Source organism: Triplophysa rosa, linkage group LG6, assembly GCF_024868665.1.
Source record: "Triplophysa rosa linkage group LG6, Trosa_1v2, whole genome shotgun sequence".
Taxonomy (NCBI): domain Eukaryota; kingdom Metazoa; phylum Chordata; class Actinopteri; order Cypriniformes; family Nemacheilidae; genus Triplophysa; species Triplophysa rosa.
Window position 1 is genome coordinate 5709545 of NC_079895.1, and position 24947 is coordinate 5734491.

General features: G+C 38.6%; 1 protein-coding gene across 3 annotated transcripts in view; it reads left to right on the top strand.

The window, feature by feature from the left end:
* The window catches only part of abca12 (ATP-binding cassette, sub-family A (ABC1), member 12), a 66688-nt gene that overhangs the window by 18821 nt on the left and 22920 nt on the right, over positions 1-24947 (top strand). For 2 of the 3 annotated variants that reach the window (XM_057335931.1, XM_057335930.1), the window contains 32 exons: positions 46-471; positions 670-1284; positions 1491-1916; positions 3071-3685; positions 3914-4339; positions 4441-5073; positions 5159-5271; positions 5380-5447; positions 6173-6294; positions 6494-6624; positions 7609-7751; positions 9985-10161; positions 10304-10518; positions 12175-14583; positions 14848-14951; positions 15933-16039; positions 16238-16446; positions 16649-16725; positions 16841-16971; positions 18395-18565; positions 18801-18965; positions 19060-19255; positions 19402-19541; positions 20519-20638; positions 20727-20817; positions 21864-22043; positions 22404-22695; positions 23212-23326; positions 23535-23864; positions 24022-24091; positions 24182-24316; positions 24618-24773. In XM_057335931.1, coding sequence (XP_057191914.1) covers positions 46-471; positions 670-1284; positions 1491-1916; positions 3071-3685; positions 3914-4339; positions 4441-5073; positions 5159-5271; positions 5380-5447; positions 6173-6294; positions 6494-6624; positions 7609-7751; positions 9985-10161; positions 10304-10518; positions 12175-14583; positions 14848-14951; positions 15933-16039; positions 16238-16446; positions 16649-16725; positions 16841-16971; positions 18395-18565; positions 18801-18965; positions 19060-19255; positions 19402-19541; positions 20519-20638; positions 20727-20817; positions 21864-22043; positions 22404-22695; positions 23212-23326; positions 23535-23864; positions 24022-24091; positions 24182-24316; positions 24618-24773 — 9308 coding nt within the window. The remainder of the gene's footprint in view (positions 1-45; positions 472-669; positions 1285-1490; positions 1917-3070; positions 3686-3913; positions 4340-4440; positions 5074-5158; positions 5272-5379; positions 5448-6172; positions 6295-6493; positions 6625-7608; positions 7752-9984; positions 10162-10303; positions 10519-12174; positions 14584-14847; positions 14952-15932; positions 16040-16237; positions 16447-16648; positions 16726-16840; positions 16972-18394; positions 18566-18800; positions 18966-19059; positions 19256-19401; positions 19542-20518; positions 20639-20726; positions 20818-21863; positions 22044-22403; positions 22696-23211; positions 23327-23534; positions 23865-24021; positions 24092-24181; positions 24317-24617; positions 24774-24947) is intronic. The other variant, XM_057335933.1, reaches the window with a different exon arrangement.

A 24947-nucleotide genomic window follows, 5' to 3' on the forward strand; every position in this document is an offset into this window, starting at 1 on the left:
ATGAATATGTCAAACCTGACTAGTCAAACTCTTTCTTTTTTTCAGCATTCTTAATGTCATGACAGATCTTCAGAATTCAGTGTCGTCAAACAGCACAGCTCAGCCCATCATTTCCATGTTGCTCAACATCACAGAATCCATTCTGAGCTCAGATAAAGACAACATGACAGGGAACTGGATTGCTAACCTTCAGCTAACTAGTATATTTAACCAAACTCTAGTTGTACCTCAGGGCATGGTTGACACCATTCTTGTTGGTTATTATGGTTTGCTTCAGTTGATCACAAAGCCCAATATGAGTTACACTGAAGCTAATAACCTCACAATGGAGACAATCCAGAAAGTGAATGAAGTAATTCAGACTCTTTGGCCTGGGGAGACAGCTGAGGTGCTGGTTCCAGTGACAAACAGCATTTTCACCATTTTGAACAGCATCTCCAAACCTGTTGGATCTGATAACTGGAATGAAGTGTGAGTGTAGAGAATATGCACTTTTTCCAAAGTGCTTTCTTAATATTCTTCACAAGCTTACGCTAATACTGTTACATTGGGAAGTTTTTTGCTATTTTTCAAATTTGTTACAATTGATTTTCAGAGTTAAAAGTGTGACATATAGTCACTGTTTTCCAATATGTATGTACTCAGATCTCTTTTGTTTTCTTTTTTAAGCATTATTAACCTGATGAAAGAACTGAAGAATTCGCTGCCGTCAAACAACACAGCCCAGTCCATCATTTCCATGTTTCTAAAGGTCACAGAATCCATTCTAAGCTCCAGTGAAAGAAACTTTACTAGCAACCAGGATATCATTAGCTTTGCAGATAATATAACATCCATGATGGACCAACTAATCCAATCCCTGCTCTCGCCTGAAGAGATGGCCTACATCACAGTTTCTGAGCAGGTGCTGCAACATCTAAACTATGCTCTGGACGTGGCCATTTCTGATGGTGGCCTACAAAACGAAAAGTTCTCAAAATCCATTGTCAGTGCTATTGGTGTGGTTCTGGAGAGAATGTCCAATGAGACTGGACGTTTACCTCAGGATGGGATTCACAACATTCTTGGTGCTTTTCATGGTTCGCTCCAGCTGATCCTGAACCCCAATATGAGCAACGCTCAAGCTGGAAACATCACACAGGAGATTATTAAGCAGGTGAATGAGGTCCTTCATGCTCTTTTGCCAGCGGAGGCAACTGAGGTGTTGGGTCCCATAACAAACAGCATTTTGACCTATTGGCAGACCATCTCCCAACCTGGTGGACCTGACAAATGGAATGAAGTGTAAGTCTAGAAAACATATTATAACTCTAAATGAGAGATGATCAGCTTACTCTTAACACTTACATTCAATAAAACAGATATTTTAGGCTCTTATATGTATTATATTGTAAATTGTGTGTGATGTTTCACTTTTGTCATTTTGGAGAAAATCATGTTTACTGACTGAATGAACATGTCAGACTTGATGATACTCTTTCTTTTTTCAGCATTCTTAATGTGATGACAGATCTTCAGGATTCAGTGTCGTCAAACAGTAAAGCTCAGCCCATCATTTCCATGTTGCTCAACATCACCAAATTCATTCTGAGCTCAGATAAAGTCAACTTGACAGGGAACTGGATTGATACCAAACAACTGACTGGATTGTTTAATGAAACTATATCTTTACCTCTGGATGTGGTTGACAACATTCTTGTTGGTTATTATGGTTTGCTTCAGTTGATCACAAACCCCAATATGAGTTACACTGAAGCTAATAACCTCACAGTAGAGACCATCCAGATGGTAGATGAAGTCATTCAAACTCTTTGGTCGGTGGAGACCGCTGAAGTGCTGGTTCCAGTCACAAACAGCATTATCATCCTTTCGAGCAGCATCTCAAAACCTGGTGAACCTGATAACTGGAATGAACTGTGAGTACAGAGAATATGTATTTTTTTCCAAAATTGCTTTTCCTCTCAATATTGACTTTTTACACTTACGCTGATACATATAGATAGTAAATAAAGGAAATTAACTCCAAGGGGAATAGTGTTGTCACAATACCCACATTTTGACTTTCATACCGGAGTAAAATATCTTGATACCAGTACTATACCAATATTTGAAACCAATACAATCAATAACATTGCAAAAACTAAAACAACAGAAAAAACTGTTAAATAATAGACGATGGAGCACAAGGAACTTAAAATTCTGTTTTTATTTTTTCAAGATTTTATAAACCCTAAAACCACACTTGACCAGCGTGTTCCTGCCCTGCTTTTTGAGCATGTCCTTTTAAAAAATAAAATAAGGTGAAAAAGGAAGTTGTTTAACTAAAAAAATATTAGGGAACAGCTTAATTCGGGTTAAATTCAGTAGCATTACTTAATGCATGAGCTATAAAATAAATAAATGCCGTAGAAGTACAGTATTGCCCACAAGTTCTTGCTACCTTATGTAGTAACTTATGTTTACTAGTGTTTACATTAGTTTTACAGTAATGTTTACAGTAGGATTTTTTTAATCAATAAAACTACTCTAGTGTTTTGAAATCTACTTTGTTACGACTGGTAAATTAAATGTTTGCCTGTCACAAAATAAATCACAATTGTTTAACTAATATTTAAATGTTATTATTACCATTTTCTTACCATCTGTTAATCTTTAAAATTCTTCACACAGGTCGGGATATCTGTATGTGAGATAATTGCTTAGCTGGTCGTGTTTATTCTCTTGGTCTGCGTACTGTAGGTTTAAAAACATTTTAATGATGGACTTTCTCCGTGTGCTTGCTCTAAACAGCAGTTATAGAAGAGAAAAATGCAGATCTGCATTGTTGACAAGCAGATTGTTTGATGCACCCAGTTTGACTGCCAAGTGCACTTGAAGCACATCAACAGATGTCAGGAAGTGCATCTTTAATCAAAACACGTTAGATATCCTCACTTATTATATGACAAATAGTACCGTTTAGTAGTGATAGTAACATCAGCCTGTCAGTAATGGTATTGATCATGCAACACTGATGGGGACATATGTATAGATTTATGGCACATGAAAAATTAAGTTTTTCTTTTTTCAGCATTCTTAACCTGATGAAAGAACTCCACAACTCCCTGCCGTCAAACAACACAGTCCAGTCCATCATTTCCATGTTTCTAAAGGTCACAGAATCCATTCTAAGCTCCAGTGAAAGAAACTTTACTAGCAACCAGGATATCATTAACATTGCAGATAATATAACATACATTATGGACCAACTAATCCAGTCCCTGCTTTCACCTGAAGAGGTGGCCTCCATCACAGTTTATGAGCAGGTGCTGCAACATCTAAACTATGCTCTAGAGGTGGCCAAGTCTGATGGTGGTCTACAAAACGAAAAGTTCTCAAAATCCATTGTCAGTGCTATTGGTGTGGTTCTGGAGAGAATGTCCAATGAGACTGGACATTTACCTCAGGATGGGATTCACAACATTCTTGGTGCTTTTCATGGTTCGCTCCAGCTGATCCTGAACCCCAATATGAGCAACGCTCAAGCTGGAAACATCACACAGGAGATTATTAAGCAGGTGGATGAGGTCCTTCATGCTCTTTTGCCAGCGGAGGCAACTGAGGTGTTGGGTCCCATCACAAACAGCATTTTGACCTATTGGCAGACCATCTCCCAACCTGGTGGACCTCACAAATGGAATGAAGTGTAAGTCTAGAAAACATATAACTCTACATGAAAGATGATCAGCCTATTCGTTTTTTTCTACACTAGCTTGAAACTTGAATTTCTTGCTACCGATATTTGGGGGTTTTGAATTAGGCTGCAGTATATTGTAGATTGTGTGTGATGTTCAACATTTGTCATCTTGGAGAAAATCATGTTTTCCGACTGAATGAATATGTCATACTTGATGATACTCTTTCTCTTTTAAAGCATTCTCAATGTGATGACCGATCTTCAGGATTCAGTGTCGTCTAACAGTACAGCTCAGCCCATCATTTCCATGTTGCTCAACATCACCAAATCCATTCTGAGCTCAGATAAAGTCAACATGAAAGAGGACTGGATTGATACCCAACAACTGACTAGTTTGTTTAATGGAACTGTCGCTTTACCTCAGGATGTGGTTGACAACATTCTTGTTGGTTATTATGGTTTGCTTCAGTTGATCACAAACCTCAATATGAGTTACACTGAAGCTAACAACCTCACAATAAAGACTATACAGACGGTGGATGAAGTCATTCAAGCTCTTTGGCCTGTGGAGACTGCTGAGGTGCTGGTTCCAGTCACAAACAGCATTATAAAATTTTTGAACAGCATCTCCAAACCTGTCGGACCTGATAACTGGAATGAAGTGTAAGTATAGGGAGTATGCACATTTTTCAAATTTCCCCTTATATACAGTATGTCAACAAAAATTTATGACACAGGAAAAACATAGTGTTCTCTTTTTTCAGCATTCTTTATGTGATGGAAGAACTCGTGATTTCCCTGCCGTCAAACAACACGGCTCAGTCCATAATTTCCATGTTTTTAAAGGTCACAGAATTCATTCTAAACTCCAGTGAAGGAAACTTCACAAGCAACTGGATTGACCACCAGGATATCAGTAACTTTGCAGATAACGTAACGTCCATGATAGATCTTGATCAACTAATCCAATCCCTGCTCTCGCCTGAAGAGATGGCCTTCTTTGCAATTTCTGAGCAGGTGGTTCAGCATCTAAACCATGCTCTAGAGGTGGCCGGCACCGATGGTGGTCTTCAAAGTGAAAAGTTCACAGAAGCCATCATCAGTGCTGTGAGTGTGGTTCTGGAGGGTTTGCAGAATGAGACTGGACCTCTACCTCAGGATGGGATTCACAACATTCTTGGTGCTTTTCATGGTTCGCTCCAGCTGATCCTGAACCCCAATATGAGCAACACTCAAGCTGGAAACATCACACAGGAGATTGTCCAGAGGGTGCATGAAGCGATTCATGTCCTTTTACCAGAAGAAGTGACTGAGGTGTTGGCTCCCATCACAACTGGCATTTTCACCTATTTTAAGACCATTTCCCAACCTGGTGGACCTAACAAATGGAATGAAGTGTGAGTGTAGACACTTTTTGAAACGCTTTCACACACATCCTGTGTATCATGTGTCATGATAGCTATGCTGTTTTCTTATTTCCAGAATTGTAAATGTGATGAGAGAGCTTCAAAATTCTCTTCCGTCAAACGGCACAGCTCAGTTCATCATATCTTCGGTTCTTAAAGTCACAGAGCACATTTTGAGCCCACAACAAGGCAAGTGTCTGGTGTCATTTTACAAACAAAATATGCTAAAAACCTCATTGTTAACTCATCTTTGGCCTCTATCTCTGCTTTTGGTAAACCTGATCAATTTTTTCTTAGGTCATGCAAACCCTTGGGAATACTTTGGAAACTTCAGTCTAGACAACATCAGTAAATTAACAGCACAGGTTAGTGGAGTGAAGCTGCTTTTTCTCAAAGGTCTGGGAATGACAGCTCATTTACATGAAACACCATTTTGACAGGGTTTTCGTGTATATGCATCGCACCTTATGTGCGAATGTTTATATTCAGTTAAATCAAAAAAAAAATTATAAGGTAAAATGAATCAAGCAAAAGGTCAAATCTCCTTTGTTCGAAAATAGCATAGATTACAGATGTAATCAGATTACAGGGCCTCACAACGAATCGTTTGCAAAAAGTTTTTTACAGAATATACTGTATATGTGTGTACTGTGTATAATAATTACAGTATGTATATATATAAATACACACACATGCATATATATTTTAAAGAAATATTTACTTGTGTATGCATTTATATATATATATATAATATATAATTTTTTTTTCTTAAAAGTTATACATGCATCTGTGTGTATTCACATATACATAAATAATAATTATACACAGTACACCCAGGTATATTATGTAAACAAAAACATTTATTCTGAAACGATTCCTCGCGAATAATCGTTGTGCAGCCCTATTCTTTATTGACTTTAAATACTGATTGATTTCAATTTTAAAGTACGAAATATTGCAAAAATTCTGTTTAGCTTTGTCATCTGCTAAAAACATAATTTGCTTGCACCATCTTGTTTTACATTTTTAAAAATAGAATGATTCTCTCTAGCATATGTAACTGTATGCTTTTATGTTTTTGATACCACAGCTGACAGAGTTCATGAGCTCTGTGTCCCCATTCTTGAACGAATCCTCTCACATGGTCACGCAAGCTGTAGCCGTGCTGGTCCAGATCATCTCTGGGAACGCTGAAGAACTGACCTTTGACAAGTGAGAAAGATGATGTTTTACCTACTGTCAGCATAACAGTTTCAACGTATTGTTTAGGCTGGAGTTCTGTCTGTCAAGTTTTTAATCTCTTCAACATGTTTTAATACTTGGGTCTCTATGACCCCCGGCACAAGCAGTTTAGCATTTTAATGGAGGGCATGTAATGAATGTGAAGGTGACGGTGTTTGTCGATCAATAGGTTGGAGGAGATGCTGGCTGCTTTCTTGTCAACTTTCCGTGAAACTGCTGTGTGGGAGTCATTTCCCTCTGTTGTGTCTACAATGCAGACGATCATTGTTAACAGTACTCAAAACATACAGGCGCAAACAGGTAAGGGATGCATACACTGCAACTGAATTACACTTCAAAAGAATTGGGAAGTGGATGTACCCATTAGACAGATTTAGAACTGAACTGGGAAAAAAATAATGAAAAAATGTTGTACTTTCCATTAAAAATTATGGAGAAATCCTGAATTAATTTAACAAGCAAAATTATGTAAGATAATGAGACTTTTTGCAAGAATGTGTCTAGAATTATAGCAGATAGTTCATTTACTTGTTTAAGATTCAAGATTCAAGATTGTATTTGTCACATACACTTTGTAAACATGTACAACTTGCAGTGAAATGTTAATCTGGTATACTTCAAAGACTGTGCATATAGAGGATAGTATAGAAAAGAGTATATATATAAAAATATATGTAGAAAATATGTACAAAAGAAAATAACAATAACAAGATAAACATACTGTGGAGTTAAAAGATTGTTCACTTACGATAAATACAGGTTTAAATAAGAGATCAGTGTTGAGATAGACAGCGGATGGCAATGAAAGCAAAAATATGCAAATATTTGTTACAGTTTTATGAGTACAATGGTAAAGTCAGAGTGTAATGCTTAATGCACTAAACTAACAAGATTATGGTTAAAACAAGAAAATAATCATATTTGAATATCCCGGTATATCAAAAAAATAAACTTATGTTCACTCAAAAATTAAAATGATATAATTTACTTTTCAAATAATTGTGAATAAGCACCCAGGCAGTTAAACTTTAAAATTATCTCAATAAAAATGATAAAATCAATTTTATTATTATACAAATAAATTAAAACCTAAATCAAAACATTAAACTGTTCATATTACTCATGCGTTAACAGTCATATTTTAAAATCATTTTGGAGCTCATTTTCTTTCATAAAATAGAAAAGATCAACCAAGATGTTCTTCAAAAAATCACCTTCCACAAATGAAATAATCATATGCTATTCGAACGACTTCATTTTTATTTCTTTTCTTCCTCTCTGCAGCGTTCTTCTACACACTTCAGGGGCCATTGTACAGCATTTTGTCAGACATCTTTTATGGCGTGAATGCAAGCGGTTTCAACATTTCATATGTTGTTGATGGATTGCCACATGCCCTTTTGTTGACCACAGAAGCTGCTTCACAGGTTAGAGCAGGATTCCTTTGTACTGATGTGACTGTGAACAAACTGCAAGACCTTTTAGGAGAATGTAAAGCATGCAGATTCTTTGGAACAAAAGTGGGTTGGACTTTCACAATTACTTTGTAGACATCAGTAAGCAAAGGTCATGATTGATGATAGGTCTATAGACCTACGGTGTCATCACATGCCTACAATGAGTTTCAGGTCTTTGGTAAAAGTGGTTAAACCAGGAACAGAAGTTATATAAGCATGACAGTGTAAAACCAAAAAAGAATGTATTATGTTCATATGATTGGGTTATTGTACCTTCGTTTAACCAGACAAGTCACAGAAGAACTAAAGTCTTAAATTTTTAAAAGACAGCCTGGCAAGTGGATTTTGTCCATGCAATAACTTTCATTTAAAGGTTAAAAATCTAGCTTTCCCAAGCCTCAAAAGTTTAAGAAACTCTGCAGCTGATGGGTTTGAGATTACAACCTCTTTATTTTTAACATGTGCTCTGTGTAATTTATTCTGTATATCAAAAAGGACTGATTTACAGCAGAGGTTTGAGATCGACCCAAAAATAAGCTATAAAAAAATAAAGACAAGTATTATCAAATAGAAGTCTTAATTTGAAGAAGTGTTTCATGAGTAGCTCTGCTTGTCACAAAGTAGTATGCAGAACCCAGACGCAGACAGCAGGTGGCAGCAACAAAATATATTTATTAAAGAATAAAACAAAACCCACGATGTGGGAAAAACACAATAACAGAAGACTTAACTAAAGGCAAATAAAAAACTTCCCACAAGGCTGCAAAACAAGAACTGAAACCAAAAGCAACCAAACTCACTAATAACAGGAACAAGGCAAGGATAAGGCCGTTACAAGGTACAAAAGGCAACAGGAACAAAACTATAATACAAAACAAACCAGCACAGGACAGCAAACACAAGGGCATTAAATAAGGGAAACTAACAAGGGTTAATTACAGGAGGCAGGTGTGGGGAATGAAACACTGATAGGAAGCTAAATGAGGAAAAGAGGGGGCGGGGTCAGGAGACGAGACGAGACAAGCGAGCACATGGTCAAACAATGACCATGCGCTGGCACACAAAACACGTGGGACTGTCATGACCCTGCCACAAGACTAGAAAAGCATGACAAGGTGAGGCAGGATCATGACACTGCTTGTTTTTTTATAACAGCTAAGCCCTCAAAGTAAAGAGATAAAGGTACAGGAGTATTAAAACATATTTTACTCTCCATAGCAGTGTTCCAAAACGTTCTGAAGCTGGATGAACAGTGAAAGAATAGATTCTTAAAGTATACAGATTTTGTGTTTGTAAAAGCAAGTGACGCCTCAAAAAGGTAACTTTTTTAATGTAAACCATTGTGAATGGGTTTTGGTGATTCCCTTTTACACACCTGACCTTTTCCATGTTGGGAATTACCCACTTGGTGGGTAATTACCCATTTTTGTGCCAAAAAGTACATGTTCACATAATATGAATGACCCACTTATTTAGTTTTTCACATAGCCTACTTTGTGACATACTGTTTATTAGTTGCTCACTTTTAGCTCTAGAAGGAATCTGGTTTCCATTAACAACTGATATTTGGCAAGAGACCTGACTACCCTAGTTGAATCCTTTGAACATTTTTCAGTGATCAGAGACGTTACTTAAATTCAATAAATATTTTCACAAGCTCCCACTTGTGTCAATCAACGCACAATATATTTGAACTAAAACTGCACATTAATGTTATTAAACAATTACAGTTTGGGTGGTTGCCGAACAGGTCCTTTTTTAAAAACTGTTTGTTAGTAAAAGCAAAAGCAATTACTCAGCAATTCTTTTATCTTGTTTTGGTATGCTTTTTGGCAACAAATCAAAGCTGTGACTCAGAGAATTTGAGATCTTGGCTGAAAAACAAAAGTTTGTAGGTTTGACCGGGATACAGGGGTAATTCTTTTAAAGATACACACATATTTCCTATGTGTATTTTAATCTTGAACAATTGGCCTTTTAATATCATGATTTTGATCAAATATAAAGGTGAAACGCAATAGTACACTTGTGTTAGAACATCACTTGCATTTATTACATAAAGCATTTGACAGAAACTTTCTTTAATTTCAAAGTGAAATTATTGCTATGTTGCTAAACTAATCTCATGTAAATTAATGACATTTTGCATGACATCTTTCAAAAACCAATAATCTAATTATTTTATTTCTGCTTCATCCGTCAGGCTGGTTTGGAGGGTAATAGCCTAAACTGCAGCTACATGCTGGAAATATGGAAGGATGTTGGAAATGTTGCTGGCATCAGTGAAGATGATGTTGTCTTGTGGTGTAACGTCCACCTACAGCCTGTCACGGTAGCTTTCAGTACACCACAACTTGCAACAACAGCCTACAATATGACGGTGAGTCGATAAGTTACATAAATGTTATCGATTTTCATTTTTTACCATATGACTGAAATGCATTTGTCACCACTAGATGGAAGTGTGTACTAAAGACTGATCTGATGTGCACACCACCCCATGTATTTCTATTATATTATAGGAAATGGACCCTCTGTGGGCAAATAAGACTGCAGACATGATGGTCGAGTTGCTGGAGACGTTCTACAGAGTGGCTTTAAACTACACCTTTGCTGGTGAACACCTAATGGAAAACCTGTTGTATTACACGTCAACATTATCCAACCTCTCTGTGCCAGAATTAACAAACCTGGCTAACTGGAACAACCAGCTTTACCAGACACAGCTTCAACAAAGGTGATAAAAATAGCGTACTAGGAAGCGAGATATTCTCACAGTGATACATGACCCGAGTCATATTAAATAACCCCAAACAAATAGCTGTCTCATAACTGACAAAGATCTTTTATAAAGATACACACTCGGCACCTTCTTGAATGCATATTGAGCTTTTCACTGGTATTTTTTTATCTAAGTGAGTTTGCCCGAATGAATTGCCAATGACAAAAGCAAGCAGCCATTTAGACGGCACTCACACGCCCATTATACCTTTATACCACATTATCATGCACCAGATTACATTACCGAAATACATTCTCAAATTTGCTTAGAGATTTGCGCTTATTGTCCATAAGGGTGAGTGTTTGGATTCACACAACCAGTGCAAACAAAATGAATAAGAGTAATTAAATTTGCATTAAGGTTGATTTATTCACTTTGACTTCTTTGCTTCCAAACAGGTTTGATAGTTTCTATTATTCTGTTATCTCTGTCTGCCCGGTCTTAAATTGATTCTGCTTTATGTGCTCATCCTTGTAATGAACTGACTACTGATAGGAATCAAATTATGCGTTTACACATATCTGGGCAAATCAATCTCTACAGAACATTTGTGCGCCTGCTGTAGATCATTGACCATGATGGAAATTCTCAGTGTGTATTATAGCTGTACACTTCTATTATTATAACGTGAGGGCTCACTGAAATAACGAACAAAATCGAGATGAACCACAGGATAATGTTTTCAGTGTTTAAGGTCCTTTTTAAATAAAAGTCATTCAGTTCAAATATGACACGATATACTGTACATTATATATTAATTTGGCCATTTAATAAATTATCCTTTAATTTCCAGATTAAATGTCCTAGACTGTGATACACACTCAAAAAAAGGGCTATTTTCAACCCAGTATTGGGTCAAAAAGGGACGAATCTGTTGTTTGGGTTGTTTTAACTTTTATCCCATCATTGGGTCAAATGTACCATTTTCTAAGTTAATTTAACCCAACAGTTGGGTTTGTCCCTCGACCCAACGCTGGGTTGAAAATAACCCAGCAATTTTTTTTCATCTTTTAAGTATATAGGTCAATGACGTCACTTATCATGTGGTGCGACCAACAATATCAATATTTGTATTAAATTAAAAATAAAATAGATCTCTGATGCAGAACACATTTATATCCGTTTAATTAGATTTTCAAGAAAAAAATTCCGAAAAATCACTGGTGGTGGTTGAGGAGAGACCCCCCTCATACGACTGTAAAGCACTTTGGGTGTACAGCAATACACAATAAAATGCCTCATTCATTCATTCATTCAAAATGAGTTTGTTAATTTTGTTAATTTAAAAAGACAAAATTATAGAACAAAAGTATGAGATGATTACTTGAACAAAACTCAAAGAAATGCAAATATGTTGTTTCTTAACACTTCAAATACTAAAGATTTGTAAAAAAATTTTTGAAAATGTCTAGAAAATGAATAAATTTTAAGATAAATCACGGTCGCACCACATTCAAATAACTGCAAGAGATATTATTATTTATTTGTATTTTAAAATTGGCATGTCGAAAATCCCATATACCCCTATACACATCTGTGCATTATTTACAAAAATCTTTTCTAAATTCAACTATTTTTATATACTAACTCAGTTTGTTGTATGTTTTTCAGCATGTCCGCAATACAAATGGCTCTGGACCAAATCGGCGATGAGCATCCCGGGATGATGCCATACATCAATGCAATTCAAGAAACCATACATTACACCTTACAAAATGGTCTTCTGCAAAACTCAACTTCAGACCCAGAGATTATCATGCAGGCTTTAGAGATTGCCCTAACTGGAATGAACTTTACAGAGGAATTCATCCATTATTTCCGTAGTGGCGACATGTTTATGAACCCCAATGTAAGCACAATTGACAACATTATAAATGATGTGATCCAACTAGTCGTTAGTATGGAATTGCTGGGAGATTCGCCAATGCTGTATGGAATAATGCAACAGTTTGTGTATTTGGATAACACAAGTGGCATCCTGTGGAAAATGATTGAGTTTGTCAACTGGATGAGCTTCACTGAAGAAACTGGAATCAACTTTGTCATAGAGGGCCTGCCCAAGCTGTACGAGATCGTGAGGCAAATTCTGCCGGCTTTAACCACGGTGACATCTCCACGGCAGTGCTTTGCTGATACTTTCATTGACATCGCAGGGAATGTTTTGTACTTGTTGAGACAAATCAAACAAACCAGTGAGCTTTTTGATCCGGCGAAACACTATCTGAACCCACTCCAAATGCAGCTGTCTCAAGGACAAAACCTACATGAACTTTTGTCCCATACTAGAAACACCAGAAGACACACAGGAACGAGGGAACCAGTGGATGACTTCCTCGACCTTCTTGACATCGACTACCAAGCCTTGCTTCAGATTCTCTCCATTCCACTTACCACAACTGAGATTCTGGAGACCATGCATGTGTTCTTTGCCAATCCAGACATGGCTGTCATACTGAAGGGGCTTTCGGGAGCAGGTCATGAGGAAACCATTGACACGAGTCTGAATGTGCTGTCCTACGTGACACTCCCCAATAATGGAGAAAAACTCCTGGAGATGTTCATGGACATTAACAATGAAGGATGGAATCTGGAAAACCTACATAAAATAGAGAAGCTAGCACAGAGCCTGGGACAAACGGTCGATGTGGCTATGGGGCTTTCAGACCAGCCTTCTCTGAACATCACGCAAAGAATTGAACATGTGGCTGGACAACTTCAAGCCTCGGTGACCAACATGGTCTTAAATGAAGGAAATGTCACCAGTGCTGTCCAGTTCCTCAGTGCCCTCAACACCATCCTTTCTGAGAACTTTGAGGAAGTCAATGATGTCAGCCCTCAAGTCGCTGGTAGTCTTCTAAACATACTTGGTCCTTTTTCAAGTCCAGGGTCACAGATGATTGTGGCATCCTATTTGACGGCCGTGGACCAAACTGCAGAGGCCTTCTCCTCTCTACTCTCTGGAGATGAAGCAATGTATTTCAACATATCTAGAGAAATGCTCAAAGCATTTGCATTGCTTGAGGCGTATCCTAAAGATGAGAATGAAGTCCTGCATGCCACCAACCTGATTTCGGACTCTCTAAACCATCTCCTTAACCTTTTGCAAATCACAACGATTCCAACCGGACAGTCCGTCGAAGAGATTACCCACCCCCTTATCCTAAGCAGTGCGTTGGCCACCCAAATCCTGTTTAACCTCTCCATGTCTAACTACAGCCTGAGCAACAATGCGGAGATAGAGTGGCAGCTGACCCAAATTTTCAATCAGATGGCTGCCGACCTCCCCATGGAAAGCCATGTGTACCTCCATGCTGTGAAATCGGCTCTCTTCAGTGCCCGTTCAATAGTATCCAATGCTACAGAAATCATTCCCAACTTCCCACAAATCTCCCAGGAGGTTACGGCCTCTCTCCTTTCCTCCCTAAACATAACGTATGATCCAATGTCCGAGGAAATGTCTCCAGTAGACCTCGCTTACATCTTGATGACAGTGTCTAATCAAGTGTCCGTGACTCTTTTCGAAGGCCTCACGGCAACCGACTATCCTATCCAAATCTCTCAAGTGGTGAATTCTTCAAGTGAGGCTTTACTGACTTTGTACCCAATAATGCCTCTTGACGGACAACCGTACCTCAATATGACAATCCACCTCATGGAGACAATGACCTCTGTCGTCAACGACTCAAACTCAGTTGAGGATGTAGACGGGGCGGTATCTCTCATAGTCAATACTATCAACAGTCTGCTCGCCATGGTGCCGCAGGTTAATACGAACTCCACGGACGACATTATGGGTAACCTGGAACAGACCCTGAAGGCCGTTCTAATGATCCTCCAAATGGACCAAAACCCTCTCGCCCAAACGGCTGACATTACCCAGCAGCTGATGCACACCATCCAAAACCTCTACCCGCAGGGCAACGGCAGCATGGAGTTTGATCTGGCCAAATTAGTGCTGGGGGATGCCAACATAAGTATTGACCATCTGCAGATGATGAATGACACCAACTGGACAAACAAGTAAGTTTACTGCTTCTTTCGCTGGTTTCTGGTTATGAGCTCATAGCTGGGTACCATTTTCCATTTCCTTTGCAAACTTATTTCTCGGCTCTCATATTTTCCGCCAGCTTGACATTTACTCTGCGTAATTGCTTACTACTTCAAAGAAATGTGCTTCAAGGCTCTCAATGGAACGTACTTGGAGGTCATGAAAATAAATGACCTTATTTCACTGTACAACAGTATGATTAAGTTCATGATTTAACTTTATTTGTGTTTGGTTAGGGTTCCTTTGATGCTGGCAGATTTAGCCGACACTGTTCCAGATGACCTGCAGTATGCTACTTTTATTAAGACCGTCATGAGGAGTTTGGCCAACGAATCCCAAGGTATAAATCACATGACAATATTTACTCATCGGTGCCACTATGGAAATAAAATCCCGTTTTGTATGGTGATACCCACAGCATGAGTATTTTGCATTCTTCTGTGTGTGAATGTTATTAGTTGGATGCATAATTTAAATTTGTTCATCTGAAGACGCATGTGCTGTGCGCAGTAAATATTTGATACTCTCTGTAATTCCCATATATCTTAAGCAATATACAGTGCTTAAAGGGACAGTTCATCCAAAAACCATCATTTATTCACCCTCAAGTTTTAAATCTGTATAAATTACTTTGTTCCAATAAACACAGGGAAAGATATTTGTAAGAATGCTTGTAACCAAACAGTTCTAGGCCTCCATTGACTACCATAGTAGGAAAAATTACAATGGTAGTCAAAAGAATGGTTTGCTTTCCTACATTCTTCAAAATATCTTCTTTTGTGTTATGCAGAAGAAAGAAAGTCACACAGGTTTGAAATGATGACAAAATTTTCGTTTCATTTTTGTGTGAACTATCCCTTTTAATGTAACAGTGTACTGTATGTGTCAAAACGTTTCCAAAGGTTTTCCTTGCACTACTGTCCAGTGCTGACTTTGCTTTAATTTAAATCACTCCGCTGATAAGTCACACGTCATACTCCTCGGTTTGCTTTTTATTTGCTGCCGTGCTTTAATAGCGCTGAGGTCTTTATTGAGCATTTAATTTCCCCATAAGTGTCTGATGGTTTTTATTGCTCGAGGTGTTGCACATGCCCGAGCTGTCAGATCTAAATCAGCACATGACTTCATAAAGCGTTTCAATGTCTCTTTTTAGGGGGGGGGGGATTCGTTGCTAGATCATTTGCTGCTTGCTGCACTGTGAGTTCGGCCTGAAAAGTGGAGTTAGGTGCAAGTAATGATGCCTTTGGGGAATTGAAGTTGCTTTAGCTTTGCGAAAGCTTAATCTATGTTTTTCCCTATACCATTTTTCTTACCACTATAGAGAATCTCCACCTTCTACAGGAAGTGCTCAACACTGTCTTTGAAGTCGGCTCAGCCAGTTGGATGAATGAGAGTTCGGGGCTGATACTTGACCGCCTGTTGGCTCAGGTGAGATCATTCAGTGTTTACATGCAAATTGATACACCTTGTTTCTAACACCAAAACTCAAACTCTGTTTATAAGGTCAAAAGGTCGAAAATAGTCCATGTTATGTATTCAAAGTCTTTTGTAATTCATAAAAGATGCTACTACAGTTGGAGTATTTTTGTTTATTAGTTCTTTTTTCTTCTTTTCGTGATATTACAGGTGTGTGCTCTGGAAGACATGTCCTCTGTGAAGCTGATCAGCCAGACGTTGTCGTTGGACCACAAACCGCTGTGTACCATGGCCATTCCCATCATCCAGGCCATCCGTGTGCTCATGCTCGGCGCAGTGAATGACAGCATTAGCATCTCCGATGTGATTTTCCAGACTTTTGTGGGAAACCTGAGCACTTACAACACTGCAGTGGACTGGTACTGCTTACCCAAATGACCTTCAACATAACCATCTTAAATATTTATGGAAGCGCTTCTGCTCTCTGACGCTGCACAAACAAAACTGCAAATTGAATAATTACGAAAATGCAAACGGTTCCTTTTCTTATGCGTATTTACTCTTCAATTTTTGATGTTCAGGATTTCTTATTGTTTTTCTCTTTTGTATTTCCATCTGTAGGACGTCTACGCTCTCTCAAATTGTTGGTTTTAACATCTCATTGCTGAAAAGTCTGAGAATTAATATGCCAGCTCCAGGTTTGTACCACTGATGCTTTTCAGCAGCGGATATTATCAGAGGGTGGTCCGGTCACTCTTTACTTTATTTATGCATGCCTTCTGCCTCACAGTGTCTTTTGTCTTTTTTTGACAGCTGAAGTGAAAGTATCAGAGCTGCTGGAAAACACGACCCTGTTTGTTGAGGATGTCATGCGGTATACCAGCTTTCCACCTGAATATCTTAAGGCACTTCTAGAGTCCCCTCTACCCAGCAGTAATCTGCAGGTACACCACAACTCTGTACCTATGAACACATCAAAAGCAACTCAGATGTGCTCATGAAATGTTTTCACACAGTGTGAGGCAGAAACATTAGAAAACGAAAATACAAAAAGCACAAACCCTACTGGGTTTCAGTTTCCCCCAAGTGGGGTCCAAAATTAACTTTTGCCACATCTGTGCAAGTCAAATCAAATTGGCTTCACAAGTCATTTTAATTTACTATTTTAAATATTAAATGTGTTTACATTACTCCAACTCATCAAAATAAGTTTTAACTGATTTTTCTAAGTTGCAGCAACTCAGCAATGGCCAAAAAGATTTGTAAAGCCAATTTGATTGTATTTAAAACTTTAATGCAATTTAGTGTATTTTGTAAAAAAAAAATATTTTTGACTGTTAACATTAGTTTATTAGTTAATAAACTATTAGTTTATTATTACTTATTAGTTAATGCACAGTGAAGTAAAATGAACAATTGTATTGACATTAACTTTAACAAAGATTAATACATGCCAAAAAACCTATATTTCTCAGCAGGTTAGTTAAAGATATTAAATTTAGGGACATCTAGCGGTGAGGTTGCGAATTGTAACCAACGTCTCACTCAACCGTTCCCTTTCGAAGCACTATGGTGGGTGACATGGGACTAAGATGTCGCTTCTTTGCCTGAAGGAGATAACCTATTTGTGAAACACGTTCTGTACACCAGTTTGTCCATTTAGGGCTACTGCAGAAACAACAGGGTTAATTCCATGCTAGCGGACCCGAGGTGTTTGTCGATAGAAATAACTCATTTTAAGGCAATTTATTATGTAAGGTCTTTATATACCTCTTAAGACTTAGTTATGTATATTATATTGCATTTCTGTCAATAGATCCTCCAAAAAATTAATAATGCATTTACTAATGTTAACAAATATGTACAACCTTATTGTAAAGTGTTACCAAATAATCTCCATGTCACAAAGAAATTAATGTTTTAAATAGATGTTACAACACAAGTGAGTTGTGTCACATCTTTTCTTTTGTAAACTGTGTCTTTGTTTTGATTCGCTTATGTCACATACATCAGTAATCTGGAAATGAGCTGGAAATAGAGCACATGTACATTATATTACAAATCACTGATAAATACAAAATCCAGCTTAATGATAAATGAGATGTACATATGTATTTAATCATATTTACTATTTGACAGAATTACCAAAGGAACAAGCTAATATAAAAACAATAAAGTGTTTCCATTGACAGGGCTCGTGCGGTTAATTTGACCACAGATGTTGTTGGCCGGTGCTGTGATCTTGAATCTAAATATCAGCCGGTTTATTGACCTTTCTAATGCAATGATCTATCGCTTGTGGGAAGACGATTTGAGTAAAAAATTATTGCACCAGTTTCAGTTTTTTTCTCTCTCTCCTTGTCACAGATCTTGAAATTTTTGGCAGACCTGAAGCAGTGTTCGAACCTCTCATCTCTGGGTCTGAGCCCTCAAGGACAGGCTGTCTTTAGCGCTTTCTGTGATCTGCCAGTCAATGACTGGTACAGCATGACACTTCTGTTGGTTCGGCACGTGGACATGAAGTCTGCTATATTCAGGGTAAACTGCTGGAGTTTGAATTAGCGTAGCAAACAGAATGCAGAATTGTGAACTTAACGTAGACAAAATGTAAACTGCTATATATGTCATTTTAAACCATTTTCAATATGAATCGTCTTAAATATAATATCGCACACACCGCGTATGCTGATGGTTAGTATAGATTCTTCTCATTTACTTTCGGATTATAGCATTGAATGATAGTATTGTCTTCTCTTGTGCTGTTGCCTTACAGCTTATAGTATCCAAAGAAATTCAGGATTTGGTGGGAGTCATGCTTGAGATGATCAATTTCCTGACAGAAATGATGAGCAAGCTGGCTCCCGCCCTTAAGAAACTGCAGGAGTACCTGACAGCAATAGAAGAGCTAAACCTGGTGGCCAACCAGGAGTTTCACAGTGTAGGTTCTCGCTAATATATTTTATATATAAAAAAACATTAACATTATTACTTGGTTCGATTTGTAAATGTCTTTTGGATTCTCTCTTCTCCAGCTGGTAAGAGGAAAGCGCTCAACCATTTCGAGCAGAGCCACCTTGAGCACCATCTCTCGCGCCTTGTGCAAAAATGGCATCCTGACTCTTTTCGCCATCGGTAAACTTCCCATCGCAGCTGACACGGATCCCTCCGTCCAGGAGGTCCACAGGAGGGAGCAACTCATCGAGAAGTTCAAAATCCCACACAATGCCAGTATGAGAGCGTTTACTCAAAGCGTAGCTGAATGTGCATTATTGCGATATGATAATGAACTGTCAGGAATCTGCTTACTGGAGTTCATATTGAAGAATTACTGTGGCCAGGCTTAATTCATATACTGATAATGTTCTGATCTTAAGGTCCCTTCTGTATGAACCTCTACTTGGATATGGTGAATACAACAGGGGGCGCTGTGGCCTGGGCCTTCCTCAAACCCATGCTGTTGGGACAGGTCTTGTACTCGCCAGACACGCCTCTGACCAGAGAAATCATCAAAAAGGTGCTGGTTTAACATACTCTTTGTATTAAAATGTTATACATTTACATTTATACATTTTATCAGTTTCATTGTGCATCCTATTTAGAGGTTAAAGTTTGGCTTTCATACACCAGTTTTCCCAGGAATGTGTTTGAGATCTAAATAATAAACTGAATAAATACATTTTATAAAACCGAATGTATATATATATATATATATGTAAAGAGTTTGGTTCCAAAATGAGATAACTAACTAACTAACTTTTTTCAAAAAACATGTTTTTTATTGTGCATTCCAATTAATATCAATCAAACTGCAGTTGGTTTGTTTTGATTTAAGCCATAATAACTAATAAAATACAGCTACTAACACAATAAAACACAATAAAAACATTATAACATAATAAAAATGATTTTTGAACATTTTTAAAAATGGAGTTATCTCATTTTGGAACCAAACTCTTCATATATGTAAGGGATAATCCACAGCTAGCCGTGCGTTAAAGGGTTTTAATGCACGACGTGGAGGCCAAGAACAACCCGACGTGAAGCGGAGTGCATCAAAATCCTTTAACGCACGGCTAGCTGTGGATTATCCCACTTATACCATGGTCATTTGCCAAGTTAAATCTTTTATTGATGTTTACAGTGAAATTTTAGATCAAACAGGTGAAAATTACAGTGATTTTGTCAGTTAAAATTCAAATGTAAACAAACTTACTGGTGATACCTGTGCGTTAAAGCGTTTTAATGCACACCTTCCAGCCAATCAGAATCGAGTATTCAAAAAGACCATGGTATAAATAAATAAATAAATATATATATATATATATATATATTATAATGTGTCAAAGTAGCTGTACAAGAAAACAAAAAACACATTGAACACACATAGAATAAATAAAGGTCAGTACTGTGACAACACCAAACCTAATGGATCAATCCGGTGAATATAATGAATCAATGTTCTCCTCTTGTTCTCCTTTTGTTATCTTGTAGTCAAATTCCACACTGAATCAGTTTGGTGATCTGAAGCTGTATTCTGCAGAGTGGTTAAAGTCATCGTCTTATGTCATGCAGTCCGCTAATGTTCTGGCTAAAACATTGCCGATTCTTCAGGTATACTTGGACATTTAAGAGTAAATCAATTAAACTTGTTACACAAAGCAAAGTCTAACTGCTGTCTTCATCATACTGCTCTTCACAGAACTCTCTGCGCAATCCCTTCGTCCAAAACTTCATTCAGACTCAGACTGGTATTGATGTCACACAGATGAGTGCAACGCTCAGCCAGTTCTGTAAGTTTGACGTGCATACGGCATGCATCAGACTGTTTTTAAGGAATATGTGAGTGCTTAAATCTTGTGGGGGTGTGGTTACACGAGGCGTTTCAGGCAGGTCAGGGTGAGCATTCGCTTTTAGATAGAATTAATCTTTTGTTCCGACACTTTAATTTTTCTTAATTTGTCTAATACATGCATGGGCAAATTATAACACACCAAATGCACAGAAAAACACGTATTCGTGCCATATGACCCCTTTAAATTAAAGATCATACCAGACTGCGGTCAGTCCAAGGCGTTAACATAACTATGTCTTTATAAAGACATTACATAATGAAGCGTTATGTTTTTATTATCTCAGAATGAGCAGTTTATATTTATATACACCGCGGGTCCCCTTACATGAAATTGCTCATGTTGTATCTACAGTAACCTTAAACGGAAACTGCTCTACAGAGCGCGTTCCGTAAATACGTTATCTCCTTCGGCAAAGAAGCGAAAACACGATGACATCTTTGTCCTGTGCTTTGAAAGGGAGGGCAGGATTGAGCCGTTGGTTGCAATTTGAGACCTCACCGCTATATGTTGCTAAATTTCATATACTGGACCTTTAACTAAACCAATAACATTTGAAGTTACCGACGTAGAAAGTTAAGTCACATACAGCTGGAATGGCATGAGGATGGGTAAATTATGAAAGAATTTCATTTTTGGGTGACCTATTCTTTTAATTTTCTTTATGTTGGCAATACTTGAACCACCAGCTGTTATTACACCCAGAAAGTTGGCATAAAAAAGTTGATAATGAAAGTGCAGCAGTCAGCGAAACAAAAAGTTTTGCTCTACTTGCTCAAGAAAAAGTAGTCCCAACTGAATAGGGCTTTAGATTTTGAACACTTACAAGTGATCACAGCCTAAAAGAACTCCAATTCACCACACACCCTCATAGCAACACTCAGAGAAGCATTGCTCTTATGCGGTCGAGAGCATATTGTCCTAAAGATGCAAAACACAATCTATAGTGGTCCAATACATTTTTCTCTTTCTGTTTTATTTTACAGCTAACATGACAGATCTGTTAGCGCAAAACAAGTTCATCATGGATCAGATCACCACCCTCTCCAACCTGATGATGAACCTCTCCTCCTGTGTGAACTTCGACCGATACAGAGGCTTCAATTCTTCTGATGAGCTTAACACCCGTGCTGAGAAGCTGGCTCAGAACCGAGAGCTCTACGCCAGTGAGTACACACGCACGCACGCACGCACGCACGCACGCACGCACGCACGCACGCACGCACGCACGCACGCACGCGCACACACACACACACACACACACTCATCACAAGATCCCTCTTCTCCTCACTACTCCTCTCATGCGTTTGGTGATAGTCTCAGCTGAAGACACCACACACACCGAAGAGCCATCGGGCTGCAAAGCCTGTAATTCAATACATTCGATTCAATCCCCTCGAGATATAGATTAGCGTTTTATCGAGGAGCAGCATGTCTCAAGGGTTACCATGACAACAGAGAGGCAGCTTCCAGACCGGAGGCATGCTGAAGTTTCTTTTAAACACACGAGTTCTGCATCTTCACAGGCGTCATCTTCAAACTTCCCAAGGAGAAGTCAAACTCCAGCCTGCCCCATGAAATCGACTACACCATCCGCATGAACATCGAGAACTCCATGCGGACGGACCGTGCCCGGAATCCCTTCTGGGTCAAGGATGCCTTCATCTCGGCCATTGACACTCTGCGGTACAGTCGAGGCTTTGTGTACCTGCAGGAGAGCATTGAGAGAGCCATCATTGAAATGCAGACGGGTAAAGCCATGGATGGGCCCGCCGTCCAGATCCAAGCCTTCCCGTATCCCTGTTACTACAAGGACGAGTAAGTGTCTTGCAAGCATAAACTCTCACAAACTTCACATAGACGGAACAAAAGTCCAGTTAAAGTCTAAGTTGCTTTATAAATTTCTTTGTTCTGTTGTTCTGAAGATTTCTTAAAGAATGTAGGAAAGCAAACAGTTCTGGGACACTTTTGACTACCATTGTAATTCTTCCTACTATGAGGTGGCCAAGAACTGTTTGGTAACAAGCATTCCTCCAAATATCTTTCTCTGTGTTCATCGAAACAAAGTAATTAAAATAAAGATTTGGAACAACTTTAGGGTGAGTAAATGATGACAAAACATTTTTGGGGGGTGAACTGTCCCTTTAAGATTCCTAAAAATAACTTTCATATAGTTTAGGCTGCTTTCTATTTAATACCCATTGCTAACATTGATTGTAGTAGAACTTTCCTTAAAACCTTTTAACTTCTTGACTTAAAAATAAAATTTGCTTATCAGACAACACACAGTATGTGCCCTCCAACAGTTAACGTCAAAACCTTTCCACCTTCCAGGTATCTCAACAGCATTGCTTTTGCCTTCCCGATGGCGCTCATGATTTCTTGGGTTCTGTTTATTGCCAACTTTGTGAAAAAGCTAGTCCACGAGAGGGAGCTGCGACTCCATGAGGTACGAAACCAGACCTATTTTATTTGGTTTGCAGGGTTTGATAGCTAGCGCATCGCTAGTGTGTTTTGAACACTAGGTAAGAAGATCCAACCTTACATTTGATCTAACCGAACCACTAACCCCGAGAATGAGCACTAATAAGAATGTACACTGAGAAAACACTGTCCAGCAGTAGGTTTATTGTATTTCAACTGTTTTTATCTCACAGTACATGAAAATGATGGGCGTCAATCCCATCAGCCACTTCTTTGCCTGGTTCATTGAGAGCGCCGGGTTCATTGTGGTCACCACCATCATCCTCACCATCATTTTGAAAGCGGGCGGCATCCTCCCTTACAGCGACGGCTTCGTGATCTTCCTCTACCTGTGTGACTACGGCCTCAGCATCCTCGCCATCAGCTTCCTGGTCAGCTCCTTCTTTGACAAGACTAACATCGCCGGGCTGAGCGGCAGCCTCATCTATATCATCTGCTTTTTCCCCTTCATCGTGCTGATTCACCTGGAGGACAACCTCTCGTTCTCTGTGAAGAGCGCGCTGGTCTGTATTGTATTCAGTCAGTGTGCTATAGAACATACTTACTTTACTATGTTGTCCAAGAACAGTATTAACCGTATTAGCTCAAAGGGTTTAGCTTTGATATCCCAGCTTTGAATGTGCTAATATGAATCCTTCTGACTTTGTTTTTGGTCCACAGGGTCTCTTTTCTCCGACATGCTTCAGCTACGGCAGTCAGTATATCACACGCTATGAGAAACAGGAAGAAGGTGGGTTGACTTCAGAATATAAACTGCCTGTAGTTTGTGTTTGTGTGGGAAAAATGCATTAACTGAATGTATTTTGTACCTGCACATCAGGCATCCAGTGGAACAACATGTATGTTTCTCCTCTGGCCGGTGACACGACATCCTTCGGTTGGCTCTGCTGGCTGCTCCTCATCGATTCAGGGTTGTATTTCATCATCGGTATTTACATCCGCATGGTCTTCCCAGGTATGCGTGTTCCCTGGTTGACTTTAATGGTTAATATAAAAAAGATCATTACAAAAGGAGTTGCAGATATTACAGTTTTAATGCAGCGTTCTGTATTTTAATGATTACGGGGGACAAAAGCACTAGTGCAGAGCACAAAAGATAAAAGAAGATAAAAGACAAAATGAGATCCATCACATACTATGCATAGAGTAAAGTACAAGTTGTTACCCTCTGGGTTCTAACCATACTAAACATAACTGGGTTGTTTTTGTTATTTTGAGGACAGTGAGGTATATTTCAATCCCATTCTCTCATTTAGGCAAGTATGGCATCAGTGTTCCCTGGTACTTCCCTTTTACACGGTCCTTCTGGGCGGATATGTTCAGCTGCTGTATCAGATCACCAAAGAAGATTGGCAGAGGGCTTCTCTTCACCAACATGATGCAGGAACACAACAACCGTGATAAAAGCAAAGGTACGTGTGACAAAAATCTAGACTGATTTGGCCCTGAATGCACTGCTCATTTAACCTCAGTAAGTGTAGTGTAAATTGTAGCCCTTTGGTTTCATTTCTAATTGTCATATTTTACATTTACATTTTACACTTTATACTTGCGGTATCACTCCACGTGTTACCATATTTTAACAT